The 25,989-nt window shown below is 37.9% G+C and overlaps 1 protein-coding gene across 4 annotated transcripts in view; it reads right to left on the reverse strand.

Annotated features, from left to right (window-relative positions):
- ccdc88c (coiled-coil domain containing 88C) overlaps window positions 1-25,989 on the reverse strand; it is a 116,006-nt gene that overhangs the window by 44,810 nt on the left and 45,207 nt on the right. For all 4 annotated transcript variants that reach the window (XR_003672802.1, XM_028437743.1, XM_028437742.1 and 1 more), the window contains exons 4-15: window positions 22,982-23,051; window positions 22,300-22,358; window positions 21,641-21,724; window positions 15,351-15,494; window positions 13,317-13,540; window positions 12,856-12,937; window positions 11,307-11,465; window positions 11,089-11,235; window positions 7,452-7,596; window positions 5,531-5,712; window positions 3,669-3,806; window positions 2,307-2,591 (exon numbers count right to left, since the gene is read on the reverse strand). Coding sequence is in view for 3 of the 4 variants with exons in the window: in XM_028437743.1 (XP_028293544.1) it covers window positions 2,307-2,591; window positions 3,669-3,806; window positions 5,531-5,712; window positions 7,452-7,596; window positions 11,089-11,235; window positions 11,307-11,465; window positions 12,856-12,937; window positions 13,317-13,540; window positions 15,351-15,494; window positions 21,641-21,724; window positions 22,300-22,358; window positions 22,982-23,051 (1,719 nt within the window). In the remaining variant the exon portion in view is untranslated. The remainder of the gene's footprint in view (window positions 1-2,306; window positions 2,592-3,668; window positions 3,807-5,530; window positions 5,713-7,451; window positions 7,597-11,088; window positions 11,236-11,306; window positions 11,466-12,855; window positions 12,938-13,316; window positions 13,541-15,350; window positions 15,495-21,640; window positions 21,725-22,299; window positions 22,359-22,981; window positions 23,052-25,989) is intronic.

The raw sequence follows: 25,989 nt of genomic DNA on the forward strand, positions 1-25,989 counted from the left end.
GTTTTGTGTATTTTGTTGTTGTTTATCTGTTCTTTCTAGTAATCAGTATCTTTTTCTCTTATTTTGTGTTTTTTTTTTTTTGTCATTTTGTGAGTTGTTGGTAATATTTAGTATGATTATAAATTGTTACTAAAAATAAACATTATAAATCCCCAGATTTCAATGCTTTCATTTGTTAACTTTCCTCTCTCTCTCTCAAGTAGTCCCCTATAGTGCCATCACGTACCCCTAGAGGTACACGTACCCCCATTTGAGAAACACTGGATTAGAGTGATGAGGAAGTAGTCAGCCTGTCTGTGCTCAGGCTGTAAAAACAATGTGTATAATTATAATTAAAAAGACACATTAAAAAAGGGCACATGGCACCAGTTTTGACATCTAATGTTTTTATTAGTGGTGGGACTCAATTAAGAAAATGTATTTAATTATTTAAGAGACGTTGTAATTAATTATTCTAAATTACTCACATAATATTTGACATGAGAAGCAACGTTTTATAGTTTAAATGCTTTTCAGGATTTGTTTTGGTAAACTTTCTAAAACAGATGTATTTTTGTGTATTAATAAAAAAAAAAAAAAAATAAATAAAAAAAACAGCACTTTGTATAGTATATTCCAGAAAAATGGAAACTGAGCAGTGCAAAAAAGTTCAGGTCTGTGCATCAGTATTATGGATATTAAGGTTCCGCTCTGTTTGGAGTGCAAAAAAAAGGCATTAAATGTGCTATTTTTAGTGGTGGGACTAGATTAAAAATTTAATGAATTCATCTAAATTAATCACATAAAAATATTTGCCTCGTGAAGCAACGTTTTTCCAGTTTAAATGGATTTTGTTATATGACAACAATAAAATAGTGTTGATGAATAAAGAACATTATGATTGCATTGTTCACAAAGCTCTAATTTAAATGTAACTAAGCTATATTCATGCTTTTCTAGATTTATTGTCAACTTTCTAAAACAAATGTGTTTTTGTATTAAAATAAAAAACAGTACTTAGTCCAGTGTAAAATAGTATCATGAATAAACTCTTATTTTTCTGTAATTAATTAATCGTAATGTGAAAGTCCCAGCCCTAGTTTTAGCGTGTGGTGTACAGTTACAGTCTCAGAGTAAGGTATCAGGTAAACCTCTATCATTGGTCAGACCATACTGTCTCATGACTCAGCAAAACCTCCGTCAAATCTAATGGCCTCACATGTCATGTAACATGTAAACCCATGTAAATTTGCGATGGTAAAACAGGGGACGGGACCCGGATAAGCAAACTGCTTCTCTCGTCTCCTTTTTCGGCATGTACAAAAAAAAGAAAAAAAAAAAAAAAAAAAAAAAGTGAATGTAACCATGTCGGAAATAAACTGAATAAATAAAAATAAATAAATAAAATAAATGTCAAACTAAGCGCTGTCAAATAACACGCCCTCAAGCTTCAAAATAAAAGTCCTCAGACTCAACGGCCTCAGGCCTTAAAAGAAGTGGGCGTACACCGTAGCTGTTCCCACTCAACGCTCTTGGAGCCAAAATACGGCGCTTAGGGGCGTTTCCATCTTACAATTTTGAAACCAGAGTCTGTCAGTAGGGTCCGGTGGGAGGAGCCCTGGTAACATGCCCCGCCCGTTTAGCGTACAGCCCTGAGCTCAGCTACACCAACAACATAAGTATCTTTCCTGTCTGGAAATTCTACAACGTCTTAGAACAGTTTACTGCAGAACAACTCATTTTGACAACTCAAATAAATTAAAAAAAACCTGAACAGAAAAATTATGACTTATGACTTATACTGCAGACAGTCAGCAGGGGGAGGTCTAAAAATAAAAGCTTCACTCCACCGGGGAGCTTGTCATGTCCATTCTTTATACAGTCTATGCTTAAAACAAGACATGGCGTTTTATTTTGAAAGAACCGAAGGTACACATGACAAAGTAAGTTGAAAAGCTGTTCTTTCCTTTTATTTTTAAAAGTTAAGATATATCCACGTATTGTGTACAAATACAAATTGCGAATAAATGAAACATTGATATATCTTAACCTTTAAAAATAAATAAATAACAGCTTTGAAAATACACATACGGAAATACACCTGACGTCATCAATATGAGCTGCTTCGGATTTGAGAAAGCTCTTATTTTCTATTTAGTCTGGGGACTTTTATTTTGAAGCCTGAGGCTGTGATATTTGACTGCACTTGTTTTGATAAGTGAGGTTTTGCTGAGTCATGAGTATGTTTGGTCTGATAAATGATACCCGATACCTAGCTCTGAGACCTGAGGATGTCCTACCATGGACACCGTAGTGGTGGTGATTACCTCTCTGCTCAGAGCCTCTCTGCTCCTCTCCAGTCGAGCTGCCTCCCTCTCGGCCTCCTCAAAGCGTCCTGCTCTGTCCCTCAGCCTTTCTGCCTCCTCACTGGTCACTCTCAGCTGACTTTCCAAGCTGGCCAATCGGGAGCTGGTGTCGGTGATGCTCTGGTGCAGAAGGCGGTTCTTTGCTTCCACCTCCCGCACTCGTGCCTCGCTGTTAGACTGAGCTCGCTCCTGGAGGGACTTCACCGCCTCAGACAGGTGCTGCTTCTCGCTGTTCAGCTCTGAGATCTGATTGGACCAAACACATGAAGAAGTCACGCCCCAGTAAGCCTGGCGATAAAACCATAACAATATATATTGCGATAGAGATGTACAGTAATCAATATCAATAGAAGATACAGTATGTTCAATAGAATGTTGAATAATTTCATTGAACTCCGTTAGAAAAAACCCAGGAACAACTTTTGACCCAGAACCGCAAGGCATTCTGGGGGATGTAGGCAGTGTACATTAGTAATTTCATGTTTCACCACCTCAAATGATGAACCGAGCAAAAGCTACACACACACGCACGCACGCACGCACACGCACACACACACAGCCCTCCATAATATGTCTGGGCTTTTAACACACAAATCATACTGATACGCTAATATATAATACACAATAAATAAATGCATGAATATTTTATTAGGTACCCCTAGGAGTACTTGAACACCTTTCAGGTGTCACACAAAAACATTTTAGTTTTTTTTTTTACATTATAGACTTTTTTTTTTCATCCATCAATAATAATTTGTGGCACAACTCTGTAAAATACACCAAAGGGTGAAATTCAAATTCTAAAATGTGCAAAACATCAGAAATAAATGACTAAAAATCAATGTTGGACGAAACACAGGAAAGAGTTTAGACGAGTGTGAAGACACAAATAAATAATGTATAACATGAGGGTACATGGAGCTATAACGATAGGAAAACACTGTTCTATGTCCAAATGTTTCTATTTTTGAGGATTGTGTTCACGGTCCCATGGGACGGGCCCTTGGGGGTCCCTTATTTTCTTTTTTGAAAGGTGGCAACCCGAGCACCGGTACATCATGGACCGCTACTTGGTTAAGACCACACCACCAACAAAGTGAACCAGTCCAAGTTCCTCCATCAGATCCACAAACATGTTGACAGATGAACCTGCTTCAACCATTATAAACTAGGCAAGACCTGTATTTGCAGGGCAAATACGTATTTAGCAGTTAAAAATTGATTTGTTGACAAGTTTGTTCTTTTTACTTATATTGTGATACATTTTTCAGACATATTGCCCACCCCTACGCCACAGTAAATTTAGGATAGACTGTTCTCTACCTGTCGATCCTTCTCCACCCTCAGCGCATGCATCTCTCTCTCTAAACACTGCTTTTCCTTCAGTAAATCTTCTCCCAGAGCCTCCATGTCCTGGGTCGTCAGTCTCTCCTGGTCCAGTAACCCCTGGAGTCGCTCCAACTGAAGCCCAAAAACAGGTAGAAAGTGGTTAACAAATTATATATCAACTCATATACTACTCGTACAGATTTTTAAAAAGACGTTCCGAGCCTGCAATAGTCAGTAAGACTAAATTAATTCAGAAATATATTGCGATATTTCACAGCGTGATTATCTTATCGAACCAAAAGATTTTTTAAATCATGTTTTTTTGTTTTGTTTTAGCATTAGAGATGCTAACACAAGTTTTATAGGGTTATTTATTTCAGGCTCTGTAATTATGATTAAATTAAATTTGAATTTTAATAATTTAGAACATAATTGTAATTGACATTAGGGAAAAAAATATATAATTGTAATTGGAAAAAATGTTGTAATTGAACATGGGTAATGGAAGACGTAATTGTAAGTAAAAAATTGACGTCCGGTCACTAGGTGTCAGTGAACGCATCGTCAGACCTTGTTAAACTACCTCACAAGTTGATTACACTTTATTTTCATAAAACATACAGGACACTTAAAAAAAATATTTTAGAACTTTACAGAATCAGAATCTGTTGTAGAAGAAAAAGTTCAACTTTTTTGAAAAATGCAATTTCACAGTTTAATAAACATAACACTTGTTTTTAATATTAGTACTTCAATTGCAGTATGTTACAAATTACTTTAAAAAAAATTGAATAAATTGTATTTCATACCATTTTGTATTTGTAATGATGAAATTTGTAATTATTAATTTCGTGATATATGGCGATGTATATCATATTGTTTAGTATCGGGATATATCGTATCATATAGACAGATTAATGCACAGCTCTACTGTCCACCAGGGTTGGGGTCAATTATAATTGTAATCGCGCAATTGATAATTAATTACAATTACGATTTCATTGTAATTGTAATTGAAAAAAAAAATCTGTTAGAATTGTAATTTACATGAATTCTCTATAAAAACTCTCATTTTCAATTTGATGAAATGCAAAACTGTGGAACCATGTTACAGCTCACATATGTAGTTAATAATTATTAAAATATGTTTCAGATCAACTTTTCCCACTACCTGTCAGATCTTAACAAACATTTTACCATTTTTTATTTTTCATTAAATACCGGGTATACCGAGAAAAATTCCCACACCAAAAATATTAATACCAATATTGTCATTGATTAGTAAACCTAACAACGTAACCAAGAGATGAAAAACTAATTTGATGATAGATAATGTTTTTTAGTGTATTTTACAGCTGATTTAAGACATGGGTCAAACTGACACGTTAGCAATAGAGATGCTAACAGAAAGCTAACACAAGAGGAAGGTTACGTTTTATGGGCTTATTTATTAAAGGCTCAGTAATTGTGATTAATTGGTGAACTTCAGTCATTCAGAATGCAATTGTAATTGACTTTTAGGGGGAAAATAAAATTGTAATCATTCATTTTATTTATTTGGTTTCTTTTCGAGCAGGGACAAGAAAACAAAAGGAACAAAAACAGGAAACTCCAACTCAGAAAAACAATCAGAGATGTTCAAAATATTATATAAAAATTGTAATAATATGTCTGCTCAAAAGACAGTGGGAAGAAGAAAGACTTATTATATCCCACCCCCATTTCTCAATCAATTAGTTTCATGATATTGTTTCCGTCTGTTTGGAAAAATACAAAAAACTGACTAGTAACCAATAACTAAGATATACATAATTGAGTTGTAATTGAACATGGATAATTGCAATTGTGGCTCCTACCTTGTTACTGAGACTCTGGTTCTCCCGGTCCAGCTCCTGAGTGTGGAGCTGCTGCTCCTCCAGGAGGTGGTTCTCCTCCTTCAGTCTCTCTATGGACGCCTGCAGCTCCCGGTTCTCCTTCTCCAGCTTCAGCGCCCGACTGGAGACGCACTCGTTCAGCTCGTGGACCAGTGACTTACGAGCTGCAGCAGAGAGACAGATGTTAGTTAGCGTTAAACACGAGGCCGACACGGGTAAACAGAGGACAACCAACCACGGGACAACGGCCATCTCACTTACTTATACCTGCCCTGCCCTGTTAAATATTGGTCTCGCCATTTAAGAGATATAAATATTCTTTATTTTTAGCGCCCCCTAGTGGCCTGTATTATTCAAATTTGGCGCATATCCTCACAGTCACATGCCAACTAAGGATCTCAGATTTGGTGTTGTTAGCTTTTAATTTGACCGAGATATGCGCCAGTTCGCGTTTTCATAGCTAGCTAGAAAACTTTACTCGTTAATAATTTGCGCATATTTTGCCCGAACAAAATTATTTTCTCAACTTTAGATCAAGTCCAACTGAAGACTATGCGTGCCAAGTTTCACTCTGATTGGACAAAACCCCAAGGAGGAGTTCGAAAAAGTAGGTTTTCCAGTTTTTGCAATTTTGCTCCAAGAAAAGTTAGGAGGAAATGGGTGTGGCCTCGCCCAGGTGATTCATTGCTATTCAAGGAATCTGTGGATATGAAGGTTTTAAATTTGCAACAAACGGTGTGGGAGTTATTGCCCAAAACGCGTTGACCTTTGTCATAGCACCACCTGCTGGCGTACGTATGTGAATTTTTGCGTCCAAGGTCCCCTGGGGGTTGTGGACCCAACCACCAAAGGGCACCGCCCTACCTTGCACAGTTTATTCTGCAGCACCACTTTTACCCAAGGAAAAATAAAAGGTAACAATAATCGCGTATGCTAGGACCAGCGGTTCCCTGGCCCCGCGGGCTTGGCCCCCTAATAATAATCGATATTCAATGCTAGTGTATCGATAACGTATCACAAGATGAAATATCGTGATATATCGTTGTATGGATATTTTGGCACACCCCGAGCATCCATCGCCTCTGTTTACCGCACGGTATAAATGTCCGATCATTGATCAGAGACTAATAATGAGAAAGCTGTGAATATACAGAGAGGGAGGGGCTGTTCAGGGACAGTCACAGGGCAGAGCACTAAGTCTAGTATACATTAATTTATTTAACCAGGAAAGTCTTTTCTACAGCAGGAGACACTGTAACTGCACAGAGAAGTGCACTGAAACTTAGGCATGTTGACCAGCTTGTGTTTTTTAGATCAAATCTAAAAAGAAAGCACTGAAACTACTAACTTTCTGTATTTATTTGTATTTTATGGTTTAAAAACCACAGGCAGATTGTATGTTATTTTTTATTTGAGGTTGTTGGCACATGGCAAGTTAAAGCCAATGTTTTGAGTGTAAAATATACCAATAAAATATATTTCATACATAATGTTCTCATAAAGGTGTACACAATTACAGATTAGTTGTTTCTTAAGTCATATACAGTATATATAAAAAAATCACAATAATCGCCTTATACTTTAATATCAGGATATACAGTATCGTATCGTGACCTATGTATGGGATACGAATCGTATCCTCAGATGCCAGGCAATACACACCCCTACTCTGTTCATTTGAATTTAATGTTCAACAAACTATTAATAAAACACTCACAAGTCTCATAAATTACATATTATATAATTGTACTTTTATAGTCAAATGATATTCCGTCAGGTCAGGTGTATTTTTGTACATCTGATTAAAGCTCGACTCTTACTTGAGTTCAGAGGAAGTGTCATCACATCTCCACCTGTTGGCCTGGCATGTCTACTGTACATAGTGTTAATGACGTAGTCTTACTCTCAGCGCTGTCATGGTTCTTAGAGAGCTGCTCCAGCTCCCAGCCCAGGTGAGCAGACTCGTTCATGCTCTGCTTCTGTCCGATCTCCAGCAGCATGTTCTCCTCCACCAGCTCCTCCAGCCTGCGTCGCTCGTCGTCTCTTTCCTGCTCAACACAAACATACACCAACGCTCTTATTATTCCATCTGCACACTTTCACTTTGTTGCTTTTCAACAGTAAACAGATGTTAAAAGCAGAGTTTTCTAACCACTGGGTGTGTGCCATGTGCATAATGTCACCTAATTGCTCTAAAAAACATTTTTGAAAACTAATAATTCTTTGTAGGGCTGTACATTGTCATGAATCTGACGATACAATTTGCATGTTGCGCTACAATAAATCTCATTACTAAACAATGCAATATATATTGTGATATTAATGTTTCACTTTTACAAGTACAAAATGGTATGAAATACAATTTATTTGTTGTTGGTGCTTTTTTTCTTCAAACTTGCGAGAACAAGTAAATGGTAACTAATTGTAATTAAAATATTAATATCAATAACAAGTGGTATGTTTATCAAATTTTTGTCAAATAACATTTTTCAAAAAAATTGAACTTTTGCTTTTACAACAGATTCTGATTCTGTAAAGTTCTTTAATTCTTTAAAAAAAAATTAAAAAAAATTACCAAACCTATAAAAGTTCTTAGTTTGTTTAATGAAAATAAAGTGTAATCAACTTCCATCTAAAATGTATTGAGTTGCTGCGTTCACACCGGATGCATCACGAAATGTCCGTATGTCCAGATTACAGACAGAGTCAATAGATATATGCGTCCCAGATATGAAATCTTTCCAGTGCGGCGGTGCGGTCCGATCCGCACGTCAAGTGCGTTGGCCGTGCGAGCGCGCTCCCGATTTTACGCATATCCGCACATCCGCAAGAGTTGGAAATATTTAACTCCTGCGACTGTTTTTATGACGAAAGCCAATCAGAGTCTTTGTTGACGATGACGTCACGTCAACACAGACACCGGCCTGTTCACACATTCAACCATGGAGTAGAAGCTGTGTGTGACCACCTGGAGATGCATGACTGGGACCGGACTAGGAATGATTAGGCGTGGAGGAGAATTATGAATGCACAGGCTTTGTTTCACAGTAGTATTTCAGATTCACAAATGCACATGATCTGTTTTGCAAATATTTGTTTTATGAAAAATTGTAATATGAAATCTGAAATGCACATGATCTACTTCACAAATATTATTTTGAGCCACACATGTAATATAAATCCACAGATGATGCAAAATGCTGAATGCGCATTTACAAACTGCTTCTGTTCTGTGAAACATCTGTGTATTTGAGAGAAATTTGTGGTGAATTATAAGACTGCCCTGACGCCACGGGTCAATGAACGTCACCATTGGCTTATAAAAGTGATTGACAGATTCATCAGCCAATCAGGTGTGTTTGCTTTCAGCCAATCATATGGCTTCTTACATTTTCTCCACGATATGATACGATTCACAATACTGGGTTCACGATACGATTCTCTCACGATTTATTTTACAAAATGGGACTGTAGAAAAATGATGACTGAAAAATATTCCTTTATTTTTTTGGGGAAAAACCATAAAAAACTATACTGTTTTCCTTTTATTTTTCATTGTCGAAAAATCCCTTGATAAACTATTCAAAACAATGCAATTTAACTAAAAATAAATCTTGAATGAAATAAATAAATGAATAATACAAATGAAGAAGAAGCCTATTAATTTAAATTCTGGTTCTATATTAAACAATGCAAAACTGCATAACGGTTCTTTTTAAAAGTGCAACTGAAAATGTATTTTGTGCCTTAACAATTCGACTTAAGGAAAAATTTCACTGTATTTACGTCAGATATTTGTTTAGACCAGCAGAGGGCGCTGGTAACCCAGTGGTCAGTTGGCATGTAGTTATTCTAGCAGTGAAGAAGAGATGCTATGCTAGTAGACAGAGCTAATAGAGAAATGTGACTTTTACAGATATTCACGTAATATTATAGATATTTTTTGGTGCTAAAGGGGTAAGGAATCATTTTTGAACATGTTTAAAAGTAGAAGGCGGCAAGAAAGAAAGTATTAGCAGATTCCGCCCGCCGCCAACACTTCTGGATAAAAAAAGTACTGCGATTCAATTTTCACAGTATCGATGTGAATCGTGATTTCTTTGAATCGATTTTTACCTGCCTTACGATTAATCGTTACATCCCTAAACAAGAGTGTGGAGAAAATGTAAGAAGCCATATGATTGGCTGAGAGCAAACACACCTGTGATACTGGCTCTCTATAAACACCACGTGTACTTTGCTGAGCTTTAGGACTGATCTACTGACTCTGAGGAGGAACAGATGAGGAGATTGTGTTTGACTGTGTGTGAAACACAGCCATAGAAATTTAAAATAATGATAAAGGACAAAACACAACTACCACTCAGTTCTGATTGTTGATGTTAATAAACTAGATTCAGTTCATTCTAGAACGTCGCGTCCCTCAATACATGGATTTGGATCAAATCTGGAACTCTTAACGTTTAACAAAACAAAACTTAATTGTACAAAATGTATTATATATTAATTTTATAATATAAAAATATGTGATATAAATACAAACAATATTTAACAGAATAAAGTTTTATTGTTTTTTTTTTGCTTTGTGACCGCATATTGTTAACTGTTTTTTTTTACTCGAAAGAAGAAATATGAAAGATCATAAAAACTTGTTTTGTTTTTATTTTATTCCTATTTAAGACACTTTGATAAGAATGAATGTATATTGTTAAAAACCGTGTGAAGGAAATTCAGCGATTTTCTTCTTAACACATTAAATAGGTCATAAATGTATTATTTAAAACATGTAAAAAGCCATTCAACCATTTATAATGTAATTGTGGAGCTAGTCTTCACAAACTGTGTTTCAAATGTCTATGTTCAGGATTTAATGGGCGGGTCAGAAATCATAGCCGCGTTACGTAACGGAGCTCCCATTAGCATAAACCTGACCCTGCTGCTGAAGCACACTACACTTCCACGACCGCTGGTGGGCGTAATTCGACCCCTAGCCAAAAACAAACCACATATTCATACTCAGGGGAATAAAACGTGTCCGCTAATGTCACATTTTCAATTAATGAGCACTTTTTTTGCACCACGATTGTGTGTTTTCGCCTCTAGTGGTCGCAGTTCTGACTCTACCCAGGAGAGATGCACATATTCAGACTCAGGCGGAGCAGACATTTCCGCTGACACCTTGTTTGGCCTGATCCGAGCACTTTTGGAGCACTATCGACGCTGGAGCCACTTTCACACTTCTCTCTCCCATAAACACAGTACACGGAGGTGGCGACCATCCTGCCCGTGGGCGTGGTTCTAGCACCTCTAACTGACACGCCCCCAGCATCTCAGAGCAGAGAGAAGGGCTTGTTTTCTATACTTAGCAATTTTTTTCATCTTTTAACTTTGGCAAAAATGACATATGTTTCTTTGGTGTGACAAACTCATAACATAAATTGATTTCTGCTTTACATGGACTTTAATGTAGGCTACAAAGTGTCTTTTTTTAACATTTTGGTAGGTTCTGAGGCCTATTCACTGCTGTTTTTAGGATGTACCATTTCCAGATCATGGATCTTGGCTCTCAGCAGCAGATTGTCTTTCTCCAGCGTGTGCAGTTTGTCACAGCGCGCCCTGGAGGCTGAAAGCTGCTCCTCCAGTAACACTTTAGTCTCCATCAGCGTCAGATTGTCCTCACGAAGCTCCTGAATCACATGACATGTAGAAGATCAAGTCCCTGGTGATGTTGGATCCTTCAGTCTTTCTGTCTTCGTACCTCCACCCGTGACTTGTAAAAGTGCACGTCGTTGAGCTTCTCTTTACATCTGCTGAGTTCAGTCTCCAGCCGGTCCACTCGTGCTGCTCTCTCCCTCAGAGAGTCCACCTCATCCCGGTACGCTCGCACCGAACGGGCCTCGCAGGACAGCGACTGGTTCTGAAAACACAAGCAAACCAGACACATCATTGTTAAACTTAGAATAACATCGTTAGCGTTTTCTTAATCAAAAAACATATCAAACCATACTATTTATTGTCTAAGTGGAGTTTTTTTGTCAGACCCTCCTTAAAAAAAATTAAATACTAGATTAGCTGTGATCAGCTTTAATCAGTTTCACCTGCTCAGTGTGTTTTAATCAGAGCTACAGAAGATCTGTGATAAAGTTGTTGTGAACGAGATCATCGATACCAGTGATTGTAGAGTCTGAAACATCATAGATTATTGATAACTTCTGATACTGTCAAATATTCTGACCCCTAGTGGTGAAATAACTGATGTATCATTGTGTCCATTTGTTTTTGTTTAATCATTATGGTCTGGAATGATGTCATCAGGATCATTTAAATTAGATGAATTTAAATGAAGTTGATCAAAACCTAAACAATAAACCTGATCAGATTCAGTAAACCATTGATCCCTGAGGGGGAATATGGTGACATTAAAGCTGTTCTCATACATTTTTACATGACATATAAATAATTAAAAAGGAACAGTCAGAATAACCCATGTCACTACCACGTACTGTATATCTACTTTTTTTTAGTATGGTATTTATGGTTTTTTTTAATTTTTTTATTAGTATTTATTTTGTTTCCTCACAAGAGTTAAAAACTAATATTTTATGAAAAAAATTGATAAATATCTCTAAAAAAAAAAACAGAATAAAAAAAAATTAATGTGGAAAACACAAAATTTGGGAAAAAATAAAATGGAATTTTAAAAAAAAATGAATAAAACAGATTTCATAGGGCCCTAATTATTGCAAAAAACTACACAAAAATTTTATTGCACTACTTTGTATGAAATCTTTTCATAATACACAGGCAAACTATACCTAGTTTATTTTTTATATATATTTAGTTAATGAATATTTCACATTTGGCATTAGTAAATGATTATGTACATTTACATGATGTGAATGATAACACAATAGGTCCGCCTTCAGATTCTTACTTGTCCTTTGGTGTGACGTGGGCACCAAACGTTTGGGAATAACTGCTCTATTCTATCTATTCTTTATTCCCAATGTGTGAAGTGTTATTTTATTTTAAAGTGTTATTTTATTTTGCTCTTCTTGCTTCTGTAACAAACCATCTCATCTTTTATCTCATTGTATCTCATCTCATCTTAACTCATTTTATTTTATATCATCTCATTGAATTTTATTTTATCATCTCATCTGATCTTATTTCATCTTGTCTCCTCTCATTTTGTCTTGTGTTCATCTGATTGTAATCCAAGGTGTGTTATTGACTACATGTAAACATATGAAAAGAATAAAGGGATTCTTCGTCTCTCTCCACTCTGAGCTCCTCATGTTTCTCACCTCTTGTTTCAGTTTCTCTAATTCCTGAACCAAACGCTGCCCTTCATGTTTGGAGTCCATCAGCTGCTCCGTCTTCTCCTCTCTGTGTGCACACACATACACACACACACACACACACGCACACGCACACACACATGCAACCCTTCAAATATATGATGTTCAATCTATCATTAGCTTCTGTAAATCACCCCTGTTGAGTGAAACAAACAGGCGCTAGCTGACTCAGCCTTCTATGTGGGGGCTGGTGTAAATGTAAATGTAAATGACAGATGAGAAGTCCACAAACACATGTACAACTGTGTGATTAAACTGTAAATGCCTGCTTTATAATTACAAGTGCTGGCTTTCTAATGACTTACAGCTGTTCCGTTTAAGCACCAAACGTTCACTTTGAACCAAACAAATGCACACTAACATTTATGGACCATGATGCACCTGGGCGGTTGGAGCCACACACTCACAGTTCCTGTCTGTATCTGCGCAGCTTGGCCTTGGTGTCAGCCAGCTCCACAGACAGATGCTGCTTCTCCTCTTTGGTCAGAGCCGTCACACCCAGGCCGCCGTTCACCGCCACGCCTCTGGAGCTCTTCCCACGCTCTGGGCTGCTCATTCCCAGGTTCCTGCAGTCTTCCTGGGGCTGCTGACTGGACAGGTAGTCCCTCTCCTGTGTCAGGTCTACAATCACCTACAAGGCAGGAGGAAAATGGTGATAAAAAGTTAAGCTGTCAGTATTATGAAAAATTGACTTTCTAGTGGTTTTGCTACAGTGAAATACATTTATTTAGCCTCATTCAGAGAGCCAAAGTTGAAAAAGTTCTGTTTCCCCCCTCCCTTGTTATTCCACATTTTATAAAAAGTCAGCTCCAAACGGGACAGTTGGATTTTACTCGCATTGTGACGTCATAAGGTGGAAACTCCTCCTCCTGACAATCCTGGCTCCTCCTACCCTATAAGAATGTGAGCTCGTCCCTCTCAAACTACCTCACATGTAAAACAAACACTACAGTTTAATATAGAATATATATTATACTTTATTGTCATATATGGAAAGCTACATACACAATGTGTTCTCTGCATTTAACACCTCCCTGAGGAGCAGTGAGCAACCACAGTGTAGCACCCAGGGAGGGGTTAGGGTTAATATAAGATTAACATCCCACTAGTCCATTTATCCACATATAATATACTTACGTTCCGTGTATAGTTAATCCAGTATATAAATAATCCAAAGCAGAATGTGAACGCTTATAATCAGCTCCATTTTTTAAAGCTGTTTTATCGCCTTGTATCACCTTTGACATGATGTGACGTCTTTGTGACCCAATGCGATGCAGCGGTTTGACAAAACAAATGATTATCACCTTAAATGGACTATTTGTGAAGTTACAATAGGTGAGGAAAAGAAGGAAGTGACTTAGCAGCTCCGCTGAGTGTCTGCAGCAGCTGAAACAGCTGACAGACTCCGCGGCTGCTGCTGCCACATACACATACACACACTCTGAAGCAGCGTTTGTCTGACTCACAATCACAATAGCCGCTTAAATATCCATGTGTTTTACTGTAATGTGCAGTTTTTAGGCTGAAAACAAGAACAAGAGTGAGTGGAATGCACACATTGATCATCATCTCCAACAGTGAGGCATGAAGTCTGCATCTACAGACACGCCCACTCATGAAAGTGAATTTTCAGAGGCTAAAACTCAAGAAAACAGGCGAGGTTGGGAAAATAAACCTCAAATACTATGTTGTTAGGGATCTTAGAACAAATGGAGATGGGTGAAAAATAGCAGAATACTGGACCTTTAAACCTGTGATTGACTGTCACTCATTCAATCGTGTGTGTTTAACGGATGAAAATGAAACAGATAAATGTCCGTCCACATGGACTGATACCACTCAGTCAGCCACAGGTGAAGCGTAATATTCAAGGTGTACGGCCGACCAAGATGCTAGCAGCGCTACATGTGGATAGCTGAGCTACTAGCATGGCCATGGACAGCAGAGAGGAGTCAGAGTAGAGCAAAAAAAACTTTACTCGTCGAGTAGAAACTTTGTGATTAAGGCATCAGTGGGAAGCCCAACCTGTGCTTTCAGCGCACGCCATCGTGTGAAAGAATCTCCTAAAAACACTCTGGTCTTGTTTCTCTCTTCTGAGGCCTTTCTCATCTTCTCATACACTTCGCAGACAGTTTTTCTCTTGCGACTCTCAGTCATTTTCAAAGGACCCGGTGAGAACGGCGAGCTTCAATGAATGGCTGAAACCGTAGCTCACAAGACACATTAACACTTGAAAGTGTGCATGTGCAGCAAGCGAAAACGAGCTAGGGACGTGCACGTATGACGGCCTTACATAAACATATCACCAGAATGATTGACAATAGTCTTGATGATCCACCTGGAATTTGAAGCCAAAAAAACATCTTCCACATAATCCTTGAACTATGTGTTAGTGTGTAACTGCTAGTGTTGCTGCTGCTGTGTTAGTGTCCCAGTACCTCGATGGCTTTGTCTCGCTGTTCAATGAGTTGCTTGAGGGACGTTGCCATGTTCCGTGACAGAGGCTTCAGCTCATCGTGGTGCAGCTCAGCTTCCTCCTCCAGCCAGGACAGATCCAGAACATTCAGCTGGTTGTGGGTCACCTGCAACACACCCAAACCGTTTCAACTGTTCTCAATCCAAACACCTTATGTTTGATTTAAAAATGATCTGAAGTCACTAGGAGTAAAAAGGGAAACTTTAGTCACTGTTTTCAAATCCCTTAATGTTAAAGCTGCACTACCTGATTCTTGAACCATGACAGAGGGGCGTGGCTGAATTTGAACCGCAAATCCCGTCCCCCACTCTGATAATCCCTCCCAGTCTCCTCCTCTTGTGGAAGTGCACAAAATTGCGCACGATAGCTGAACGTGCACTACCGTTAAAACAAGTCGCCGCGCAAAAGGATGCACACAAAAAATAGGTCAATGGAACAATAGATTACATGTCTAGAAGGAAAACAGCCACTTCCACGTCCAAAGTTAGTCCAACACTGAAAGCAAGTGTGCACACGCTTCACTATATCTCGCGGCAGCCAATGAGGAGGCTCCTTCGTGGGCTCTGCTCACCCCTCCTTTCTCTAAATCCTGTGATTGGAGTGGGAGGGGGTGACCGCCAAGATTTTGTCTTCTGGGATTTTATTACTAAAATAATTCATTATAAGGCACTGACAGCACGCAAATGCATGATTTTTCAGAAATGATTTTACAATATACTATATGATGCTAATAATATTTTTTTTAATTAAAAAAATAAATCGAGTACCCCAGCTTTAAGTGTCAGCAGATAAACAAGTACAATATTCCATACAGCATTCTGACTAGAGATGGGAGATATTATCGCCCCTTATTTATTCATTCTATAAAATGTAATATCTGTGGAAATGTGGAAAAAACAATATGCGCTGCTCTTTAATCTGTGTACCGTTCGTTCTTTGGTTATTAGGTTTTAAAACCAAATCAATATAACAAATAAACGATGTGGCTATTTCATTTTACTGACTTAAAACCAAAACAGAAATACAGAAAAATCAAAAACCAGACAAGCAGCAATTTTTTATTTTAAAATTAAATCTTGTTCTGTTTGTGATATTTGGATATTTAAGGGAAACTATGAACGAGACCTTCATGTTTTAATCTCACCACACAGAGGGACCCAAGAATGGGGGAGGACTTTTACTCCCTCACAAAAAAGAGCCACTTATACGTAAAGATGTCCCAATCCGATCACAACATCGAAAATCGGGGCTGATCACGTGGTCTCAAGGTTGATCGGAATCGGACGTTATCTCCCAATCAGGACTCGGATATATATGTATATTTATTATCATTATAGGGGTGGACGGTATACCGCTTCATACCAAATACCGCTATATATTTTTGTTATGATATACATTTTTAATATACCGCTGTACTTGTATATTTATTACACAAAGTTCGGAACGCTATGCTACACCGCGTCAGACTGGAGCCTTTTCAATGTTGCACTGTGAAGTTAAACAGTAGCGCTCTGGTTACCATGGTTACGGTGTAAATGGATAATAAAGCTCTGAAGCTGCACAACTAGTAGAACATGATGACACAGAATAACTTGTGTCAAAAAGAGGAGGAGCCCTGTCTGTTGTTTGGTCAGCAGAACAAGTTGGATGCAGAGCGGAGGTGGAGAGTTAGACACAAGTTCTCAGACGTTTGTGAATAAAGGAGTTAAACAACAGATAAATCCCAACAACATTTGTTCTGTTTGGAAGAGACCAAAAGTATCATTAGCCTCTCTGCTAACTAGCCTGATGCTAGTATGTGTGCGCACTGCGCACAGATGTTCGAGGGCGTGTTTGTCTGCACATGCACGCGTGTTTGTGTGTGTGCGCGCTCGCGCCAGTGTTTGTGTGATTTGCGTGTGCACGTGTATGTTTGTGTGTGAGAATAAACCATCCTAAGTCAATATAATGCAGTATTTCTAGATCAAGCGCCTACAGCAGGACGTGCAGGTGTGGTGTAAAAAAAATCACACTTTATTTATTAAGAAGCTAATACTTTAGATGCTCTAAACCTGCAATGCCAACAAAATGAAGTTGTCATACTTTTCATCAAGAAAAACCATACATTTTAATCTGTGAAACTAAATGAGGAGAGTAAATATTAAGAGTACAGTTCTAAAAGCACATTACTGCCCTTACTTTACAGCACTGTGGCACTTTCATTTTCTTATTTGTTAACATACCTGTTGGGTATTTTAAGATGAGGCACACTCATTTTTATATAATATTATTTAATCTTGCACTAAAGTCTAAAGTTAATTTTCTTTTAATTTATTTCTTGATTGATCAAACTACGTCACAGAAGTGTTCTGTTTATGTTAAAATAAGGTGCATAAAATAAATAAGGGACATCCTAGATCTGTTTTTTGCTTTTCTTTATGTTGTTAATGTATTATGGAAGTATCGGATCAGAACTCGGTGTTGGCCAATTCTCAAAATCAAAGGACTCGGAAGCAAAAAACCTGATCGGGACATCCCTACTTATGAGTCACATTACTGATGAACTGGTGAATTAAAACGTTAATACATAAATAAATAAATAAATGTTAGGTAAATCATGCAAATGAAATGTAATTAAAGAAACCAGAGGTGGTGTAATGAATCTATTGGTGCTCCTCATTTCTTGTGATCAACTTCAGTGTGTGTTGATGGCTGTCGTTAGTGGCTAGCAGTATTAAAATGTGCACAAAATATATTTTTACTGCCCTCAAAAAAGCTATAATTGTTTTGGCAAAAGTGTCAAATGGTGGAAGTTCTAACATCTATTGTTCCACCAGCCTCACAGTCCATAGTCAGTCACCAGTTTATCTAGATACCATTTGGACCATAACGCTGTTCGGTAAAGTTGGCACAATACTCACAGATCTTTAAAGAAAGGTCATCGACACAAAAATTACAGCTCTTTGTCATTGGTGTGAGGTGAAAAACATGATACACGATAATTTTTTATCAAACGCAGCAGAGTAAAAGTCTGCCCCCCTGTGTGTCCCCTCTGTGTGTTAAGATTAAAACATGAAGCTCTCGTCCATAGTTTTCCGGTAAATATACAAATATCACACAAACAGAACAAGATTCAATTTTAAAGCAGAAAAACGCTGCTTGTCTGTTTTTTTTTTTCTGTATTTCAGTTTTGATTTTAAATCAGTAAAACAAAATAGCTGCACTGTTTATTTGTCATTTTGATTTGGTTCTGCCTCAAGCGTTGCGTTATTGAATTGACTTTGTTCATGGTGTTACGGCATCAACTAGTGGTGGAAAAGATTATTGTTTGGGTTTACCAGCTTGACCTTTCAATACGGGTCATTTTCTGTCAAAACCGAAAGTACCGGAATGTTCTCCTGTGACACGTCGTTCCTATTAAAATGTGTGGTTAACCTCTACAATTTGTGCTAAAGTAACATCTGTGAGTGTTTTCAGTTAGTAGACAGTGTATATGATGTGTTTCAGTCATTTGAAGCGGTAATATTGATCAATGTGGCACATACTGTATGTAACTAAGTCACGGGCTATCTAACTTAATCGATTAGCACCACATGTACAAACTATATAAAAAATGTTGTATGTGATTTGTTTGTTGAACATTATTGAGTGGTTATTTTACTGTGTATTGTTCCAGTTTGACACTAAAGTTTACCTGCGTGGATAATTAGTTAGAGGCCGATACAGCTGCTGTTTGTGACATGTTAAAAATGAATAATTACTACTCACATCATAATATTAATTAATTAATTAATATTTCATGACTAAAGTTGAATATATATTCTTGTTTTGCACAGATGATGTTTATTTGTGGAATATACCAGTGAGTATCACATTAAATGTAGGATTAACCTGTTATTTTCATAGGGCTCTATTCTCCCATGTCTGTAACCACTTTCCACCGCATGCGTAGGTGCTGCATCACAGCTGAGTAATGAGCTGAGCCCTCCAAACAGATACACACAGCTTCTCTTTTTTGCCGGATGCCAGAGCAAAAATGCATAAATTCAGCAAAGATCGAGTGGGACAGGAAGTAGTGCACAGATGCGTTCAAGGTAGGGATGTAACGATTAATCGTAAGGCAGTTAAAAATCGATTCATAGGTATCACGGTTGATATCAATTTTCTGAAAATTGAATCGCAGTACTTTTTTAACCAGCAGAGGGCGCTATCCACAGGTGTAGGCGGCGGGCGGAGTCTGCTAATACTTTCTTTCTGGCTGCCTTCTACTCTTAAATATGTTAATAAATGATTCATTACCCCTTTAGCACTGAAAGAATATCTGTAATATTACTTGAATATCTGTAAAAGTCACGTTTTTCTATTAGCTCTGCCTGCTAGCATAGCTTCTCTTCTTCACTGGTGGAATAACTGCATGCCAACCGACCACTGGGTTACCAGCGCCCTCTGCTGGTCTAAACAAATATCTGACGTAAATACAGTAAAATGACTGTTTTTTTTTTTTTTTAAGTCCAATTGTTAAGGCACAAAATACATTTTCAGTTGCACTTTTAAAAGAAAAAGAACTATTATGCAGTTTTGCATTGTTTATTATAGAACCAGAATTTAAATTAATAGGCTTCATTTTCATTTGTATTATTCCTTTATTTATTTAATTCAAGTTTTATTTTTAGTTAAATTGCATTGTTTTGACTAGTTTATCAAGGAATTCTTTAGACAATGAAAAATAAAAGGAAAATAATACAGTATTTTCTAGTTTTTTTCCCAAAAAAAAAATTTGTCTACAGTCCCATTTTGTAAAATAAATCGTGAGAGAATCGTATCGTGAACCCAGTATCGTGAATCGAATCGTATCAGGAGTTGAGTGAATCGTTACATCCCTAGTTCAAGGCGAATCATATTTCCATTCATTTTCTGATGGTGGGGGTTTACTGGTGCCTATCTCCAGCTTTCGTCAGGAGCAAGAGGGTGGGGCTACACCCTGGACAGCTATTTCACATATAAATATTGAGATAATCTATGGTTGGATCACAACAAGCTCCACAAAAGCTGAAGATCTACAGGACACTAGGACCGAGTGGATGTATTTCTACTCCAAGGACACAATCAACTGTTTATATGGCTTTGTGCCTCTCTTTGTATTCACTACAACTTACGCAGTGGAGACATTACAGAGCATCACATCCAGTGGAAATCCAATGTAAGGTTGGGGGTTCGATCCCAGTACCTGACTCTGTGTCGAAGTGTCCTTGGGCAAGACACTGAACCCTAAGTTGCTCCCAGTGGTCGACTAGCGCCTTGCATGGCAGTCCTGTCCCACTGGTGTGTGAATGTGAGAGTGATTGGGTGAATGAGCTGATATGTAAAGCGCTTTGAGACTGCTTCAGTGTGGTGATAAAGAGCTATATAAAATCTAGTCCATTTACCATTTACCATTGCCTGCTCAACTACTACACACAATACACAGCCCACAAGTATAAGTACACACACTCACACCATTATGGCTGTCAATCAATGCTCACTGAGGGCTGTGATTGGAGGAAACCCTCCTCCCGCCTCTCAGCTTTTATAGGAGGGGCGGGGCCAACAGTGAAAGTTGGTGACGCAGGAGAATCCAAAGAATCCGTCTCAACCAATAGCAAAATTCAATTGTAATAGCAGCGTTCAACCCTTAGAGGGATTACTTGTAACCAAACTGTCAGTGTTGTGTGTTATCAACTGACTCAGCAGGTTTCATGCTGCATAACCATTAAACAATGTGTACATTGTTATTCCTTCAACGGCTTGTATAACAATCTATGAGCAGAGACAAAGAAACCAAAGTACCTTTTTATACGTGTGAAACCCCGGAGGGTAATACCATCAACTAACACCATGATAGGAGAGCAGTGCATTGAATCACTAAAATCAGCTTGAAGGTTGAAAAAACTAAAAAACAAATTAAGTCGAGGAAAAAAATATAGAATACCTTTTTAAATTCTATGGTTTTATTATTATTATTATTATTTTGACTTGCCTGCCTCCACCTGTGGTGTGTGCGGGAGGAGCTTGCAGGCATCCCAAAAAATAATTTAATTTAAAAAAAATAATAATAAATACATGTGATTTAAATGTGTCTTCCACTACTGTTTTTTTTTTTCAGTGGCCCTAATCCTCTTCCATAGGAAAGAGATTCCTTTTTTTTTTTTTTTTTTTTTAATCATACAACATAAAAAATAACTCATACTACTCTAAATCTGATAAATACATTAAGGTCACATGAAGCACACTGACCTCCTGAATATGAGAAACAATAGCAGCCTGGGTCTCTATGTCCAGGAGCTTTATCTTCTCGATCATCTCCTCCTTACGGTCACACTGAAAAAAATCACGCACACAGAAAAACACATGATATCACTGACATGTGGATATTTTCATGCTTATTCATGCTATCAATAGGAACACTCAGTCTCCCTCCATGTTTCCCTCTATCCCTGCCTAATGGGCATTTGTGGAACCAGTAGAACCGGTACAGCTAAGTAGACAAAAGAAGGTGAGGCAAAGAGCGAGGGAAAACACCAGGGGAAAAGAGGAGAGTGAGAAAGGAAGAGACAAAGCAATGAAAAAGAAAGATGAGATGATAGAAGGAAAAAGAAGCCACAAGAGAGGTTGGACTCAGAGGAAAAACAACAACCAGGACACCTGTGACCCAGCCTCCCCAGTGGATATCACACATTTACATATGCATTATATAGTGTCACCTTTTCACTTCAGTGCTGACATTAATATTCAAACCACTGTAAATGTAACTGACTCTACCTCACCCACCCTGTGCTCATGATATATGCTCAGACATGCTAAAAGAAGACAAACACACACGCGTTTCCAGGGAAAGGTTGTGTGTGTGTGTGTGTGTGTGTGTGTGTGTGTGTGTGTGTGTGTGTGTGTGTTACCTGTACGGCACAGCCCAGCAGCAGCAACAGAAGCCTCTTCAGCTCCTCCATGCTCTTGGCTGAGGGAAGAGAGCAGAACGAGAGATGATGATCATAATTACTTATTTGATTTATTTAGTGATTGTGATGAACAGCCAACCACACACTGTTGAAATGTATCAACATCATCACACGCAGTAAAAACACTCCATTTTGTCATCTTGCCAGTTAAACCTGCAGTATGTATGTTTTTTTTCTTATTTACCTTTATTGTTAGTAGTATGTATTTATTTATTTGACTTTTGCAATTGTTTTAACAACTGTAAAGAGTTTTTGAGTTTTTAAAAAGTGCTTATAAATAAAATGTATTATTATTACTAATGGTAAAGCAAGATGCCCGAGAGTGAAAAGGACAGTATGAGTTCTCACTTTGAAAAGGTAAATTTAAGAGGTCCACCATTCACTAACCAGGTCCATGATTATTTTTATGGTGGTGAATGCATTAAAAATCATAATAATCGTTGATTAATCGTAGCACCCTGAATCAAAATGGAAGCGAATCGTGAGGTTCCTTAGATGGGACACCCCTACTGATCACCACTTGTAGTTGAGATGATACACACATTCATTTGTTTATTACAAGATTTGATTGATCATAAAACGTTTGATCACCTGGGAGTCATTGTGGGCTGATCAATGTTACCTGATAGGGGGTCCTTGGCAATGCACAGGATGTTGGGAAGAGGCATGACTATGAGCTGCTGTAACGTCTCCTAGAGGACACACAGACAAGAGGAAGAACAACTAAAGAGTCAAATGTAGAGCTGCAACCAACAATTATCTTTATAATCGATTAATCGGTCAATAAATTAATTGATTAATCAATTAATCACATTTCTTTTTAAACACAGTTTATCTATAAAGCACATTTAAACCCTGCTTAAGCTGATTAAACTGAAATAAAAGTGTCTCTCAGGCACAAAGAAATGCTCGCGCAAGCAAGTCATACATAAAAACTGCCACGTGCACACTATAACACTCAGGTGCGCACACACAAACACTGGCGCGCGCACACAAAATAACACTCGGGTGCGCACTCACAAATACTCATGCGTAAACACAAAATAACACTCGGGTGCGCACACACACAAACACTGGCGCGCGCGCACAAAATAACACTCGGGCGCGCGCACACAAAATAACACTCGGGTGCGCACACACAAAATAACACTTGGGTGCGCGCACACAAACACTGGCGCACGCACACAAAATAACACTCGGGTGCGCCCACACAAAATAACACTTGGGTGCACACACACCCAAATACTCCTGCGCGCACACAAAATAACACTCGGGGGGGCGCACACATACTCATGAGGGCACACACAGTAATGGCCTCGATTTCTCTGGTTTTCACCTGTGATCACAACACCAGTCAAAGTCCAGCTTGTGACAACCCAAGGTGTGTGTGTGTGTGTGTGTGTGTAGGCAGTCAGCCAAGAAGAAACACCCGGCTATAAACAAACGGTGTCTGTGTGTCAGGAAAAAAGAAAAGAGCCAGCAGGAGGCAGCGCTTTTCATTCCTGATCATCCTTTAATAATGTATTGTATTATTACATACTGTATGTATTATAATAATGTTTATAGTTATGTCCCAAACACGTGATCATCCAACTAAGTCCCACTAACTAACTAACACATACATTAAAGAACAAATGTCTTCCCATCCATAGGGAATATATTTACACACTGAACTCATATAAATCTAACTTTCTATAAATCTAATTGTGTGGAACGCAAAGTAAGTGCACAAAATACATTTTAAAAACTCACAAAATGACATGAAAATATACAAAATCATAAAAAAAAGCACAAAATGATTCCATAAAACAAACATTACAGAAAAACACCCAAAATGAACACTAAAATACACAAAACAAGAACAAGAATATACAAAAACTACAAAGCCACAAACTTTGTTGTTTCCTGTGTTAATGCTCAGATTGGTCTTTATTCTAAATGCTGACATACATGTTGATCATGTGAACCTTGGACAGATTACGTGTTTGTGATCAAAATTACCCATATCTATATATACAAACTGTATATTCAACTCAACTTTATGTATTTCTATAGCACATTTCATAGATAGGACATGTAGTCCAAAGTGCTTTACAAGAACGACAGACCGCAGAGATAAATAAAAAGTACAGAGTGAGGAAATAAAATTAATTTAGTGGAGAACCAATGAAAAATAATAATAGTGAGTTAAAAACATATACTATAATCAAAAAGAAAGACATTACAAAACAAGGATTATCGGGTGTTAAAAGCCACATTAAAAAGTTGTGTCTTTATAATAATAATAATAATGATGAATTTTATTTATAATGCACTTTACATTTCAAATAAAATCTCAAAGTGCTACATAGTAAAACAGGATAAAAATACAATACAATACAACAATAAAAGCAGGACAAGTTAAAATTAGCTATAGGCTTTTTAAAAAAAAAAAAAAAAAAAAAGTTTTCTTTTAAAAACTTCAGTGGAACTGGATAATCTAGTGTGGAGGGGGATTGAGTTTATAAAACAGAACGCTCTCTACCTGGTGTGGTGCAGGTGTCGAGCATCTGACGGATCTCTGAGGTGGTTTGTGATGTATGGAGGAGCAAGGACATTTACAGCTTTAAAAACTATTAAAATCACTTTAAAATCAATTCTAATCAACACTGGGAGCCAAGGCAGAACTTTTAAGAGAGGCTGAAATGCTAAACTCTTTTCTTTCTGCCTATGATTCTTGCCGCAGAGTTGATAAAAGTTAAAAAAGGTCTCACTGTAATGCTGCAGATGGTTGTGGGTTAACACGAGGCTTGTTGTGTACAATGATAGGATGCTCTGCCACTATCAAAGCGTCTAGCCGTCTAGTCACATCACAGAGGAAGATGAAGAGGTCTGAGTAAACATTTAATCAACATGCTAACATGCCAACAAGAGCTGGAAACACTCTACCAAACACTATTGAATGTAGCACTGCTAATAGCCTTAAAGGGGCAGTATTATGAAAAAAAATCACTTTATAATGGTGTTGCTACAGTGATATACATCGCTTTAGCCTCATTCTGAGGGACAAAGTAGAAAAAGTTCTGTTTCCTCCCTCCATTGTTATTCCACATTTTGCAAAAAGTCATCTCCAAACAAGGACAGTTGGAGTTTACTCACGTTGTGACGTCATAACGTGGAAACTCCTGGCTCCTCCTACCCTACATAGAAATGTGAGCTCCTCCCTCTCAAACTACCTCAAAGGTAAAACAAACATAGCGAAGGCAGGTTAGTTAATATCTTTACGCTCAGTTTAAAGATAATCCAGTATATTTTGGGCCCTATAAAATCTGCGTTAACAGAATCACGGACGGAATCATGGAATCGACCATTGAAAACAGTTAAATGCGGAAATGGGCAAAATCAACATAAAACGCCATCACTGTGGGGCAAAGAACATTTTTTTTTAATGGGGAAATGTTTCCGGGGATCGCTTATTAGGTGCACCGTCCTCCTCCCTCCTGCATTAAACTCATCTTAAACCACAACAAACACCCTCTAAAACAACACACAACATCAATGACTCCTAAATACAGAGCCACCAGTGTGCGTTTAACTCTGCTGTGCCTGTGAAGCTCCGCCCATTTTTGGTATAGCGCAGCAGCGCTCCGT

This window comes from Gouania willdenowi, chromosome 22 (assembly GCF_900634775.1).
Source record: "Gouania willdenowi chromosome 22, fGouWil2.1, whole genome shotgun sequence".
NCBI classification, from domain to species: Eukaryota; Metazoa; Chordata; class Actinopteri; order Blenniiformes; family Gobiesocidae; genus Gouania; species Gouania willdenowi.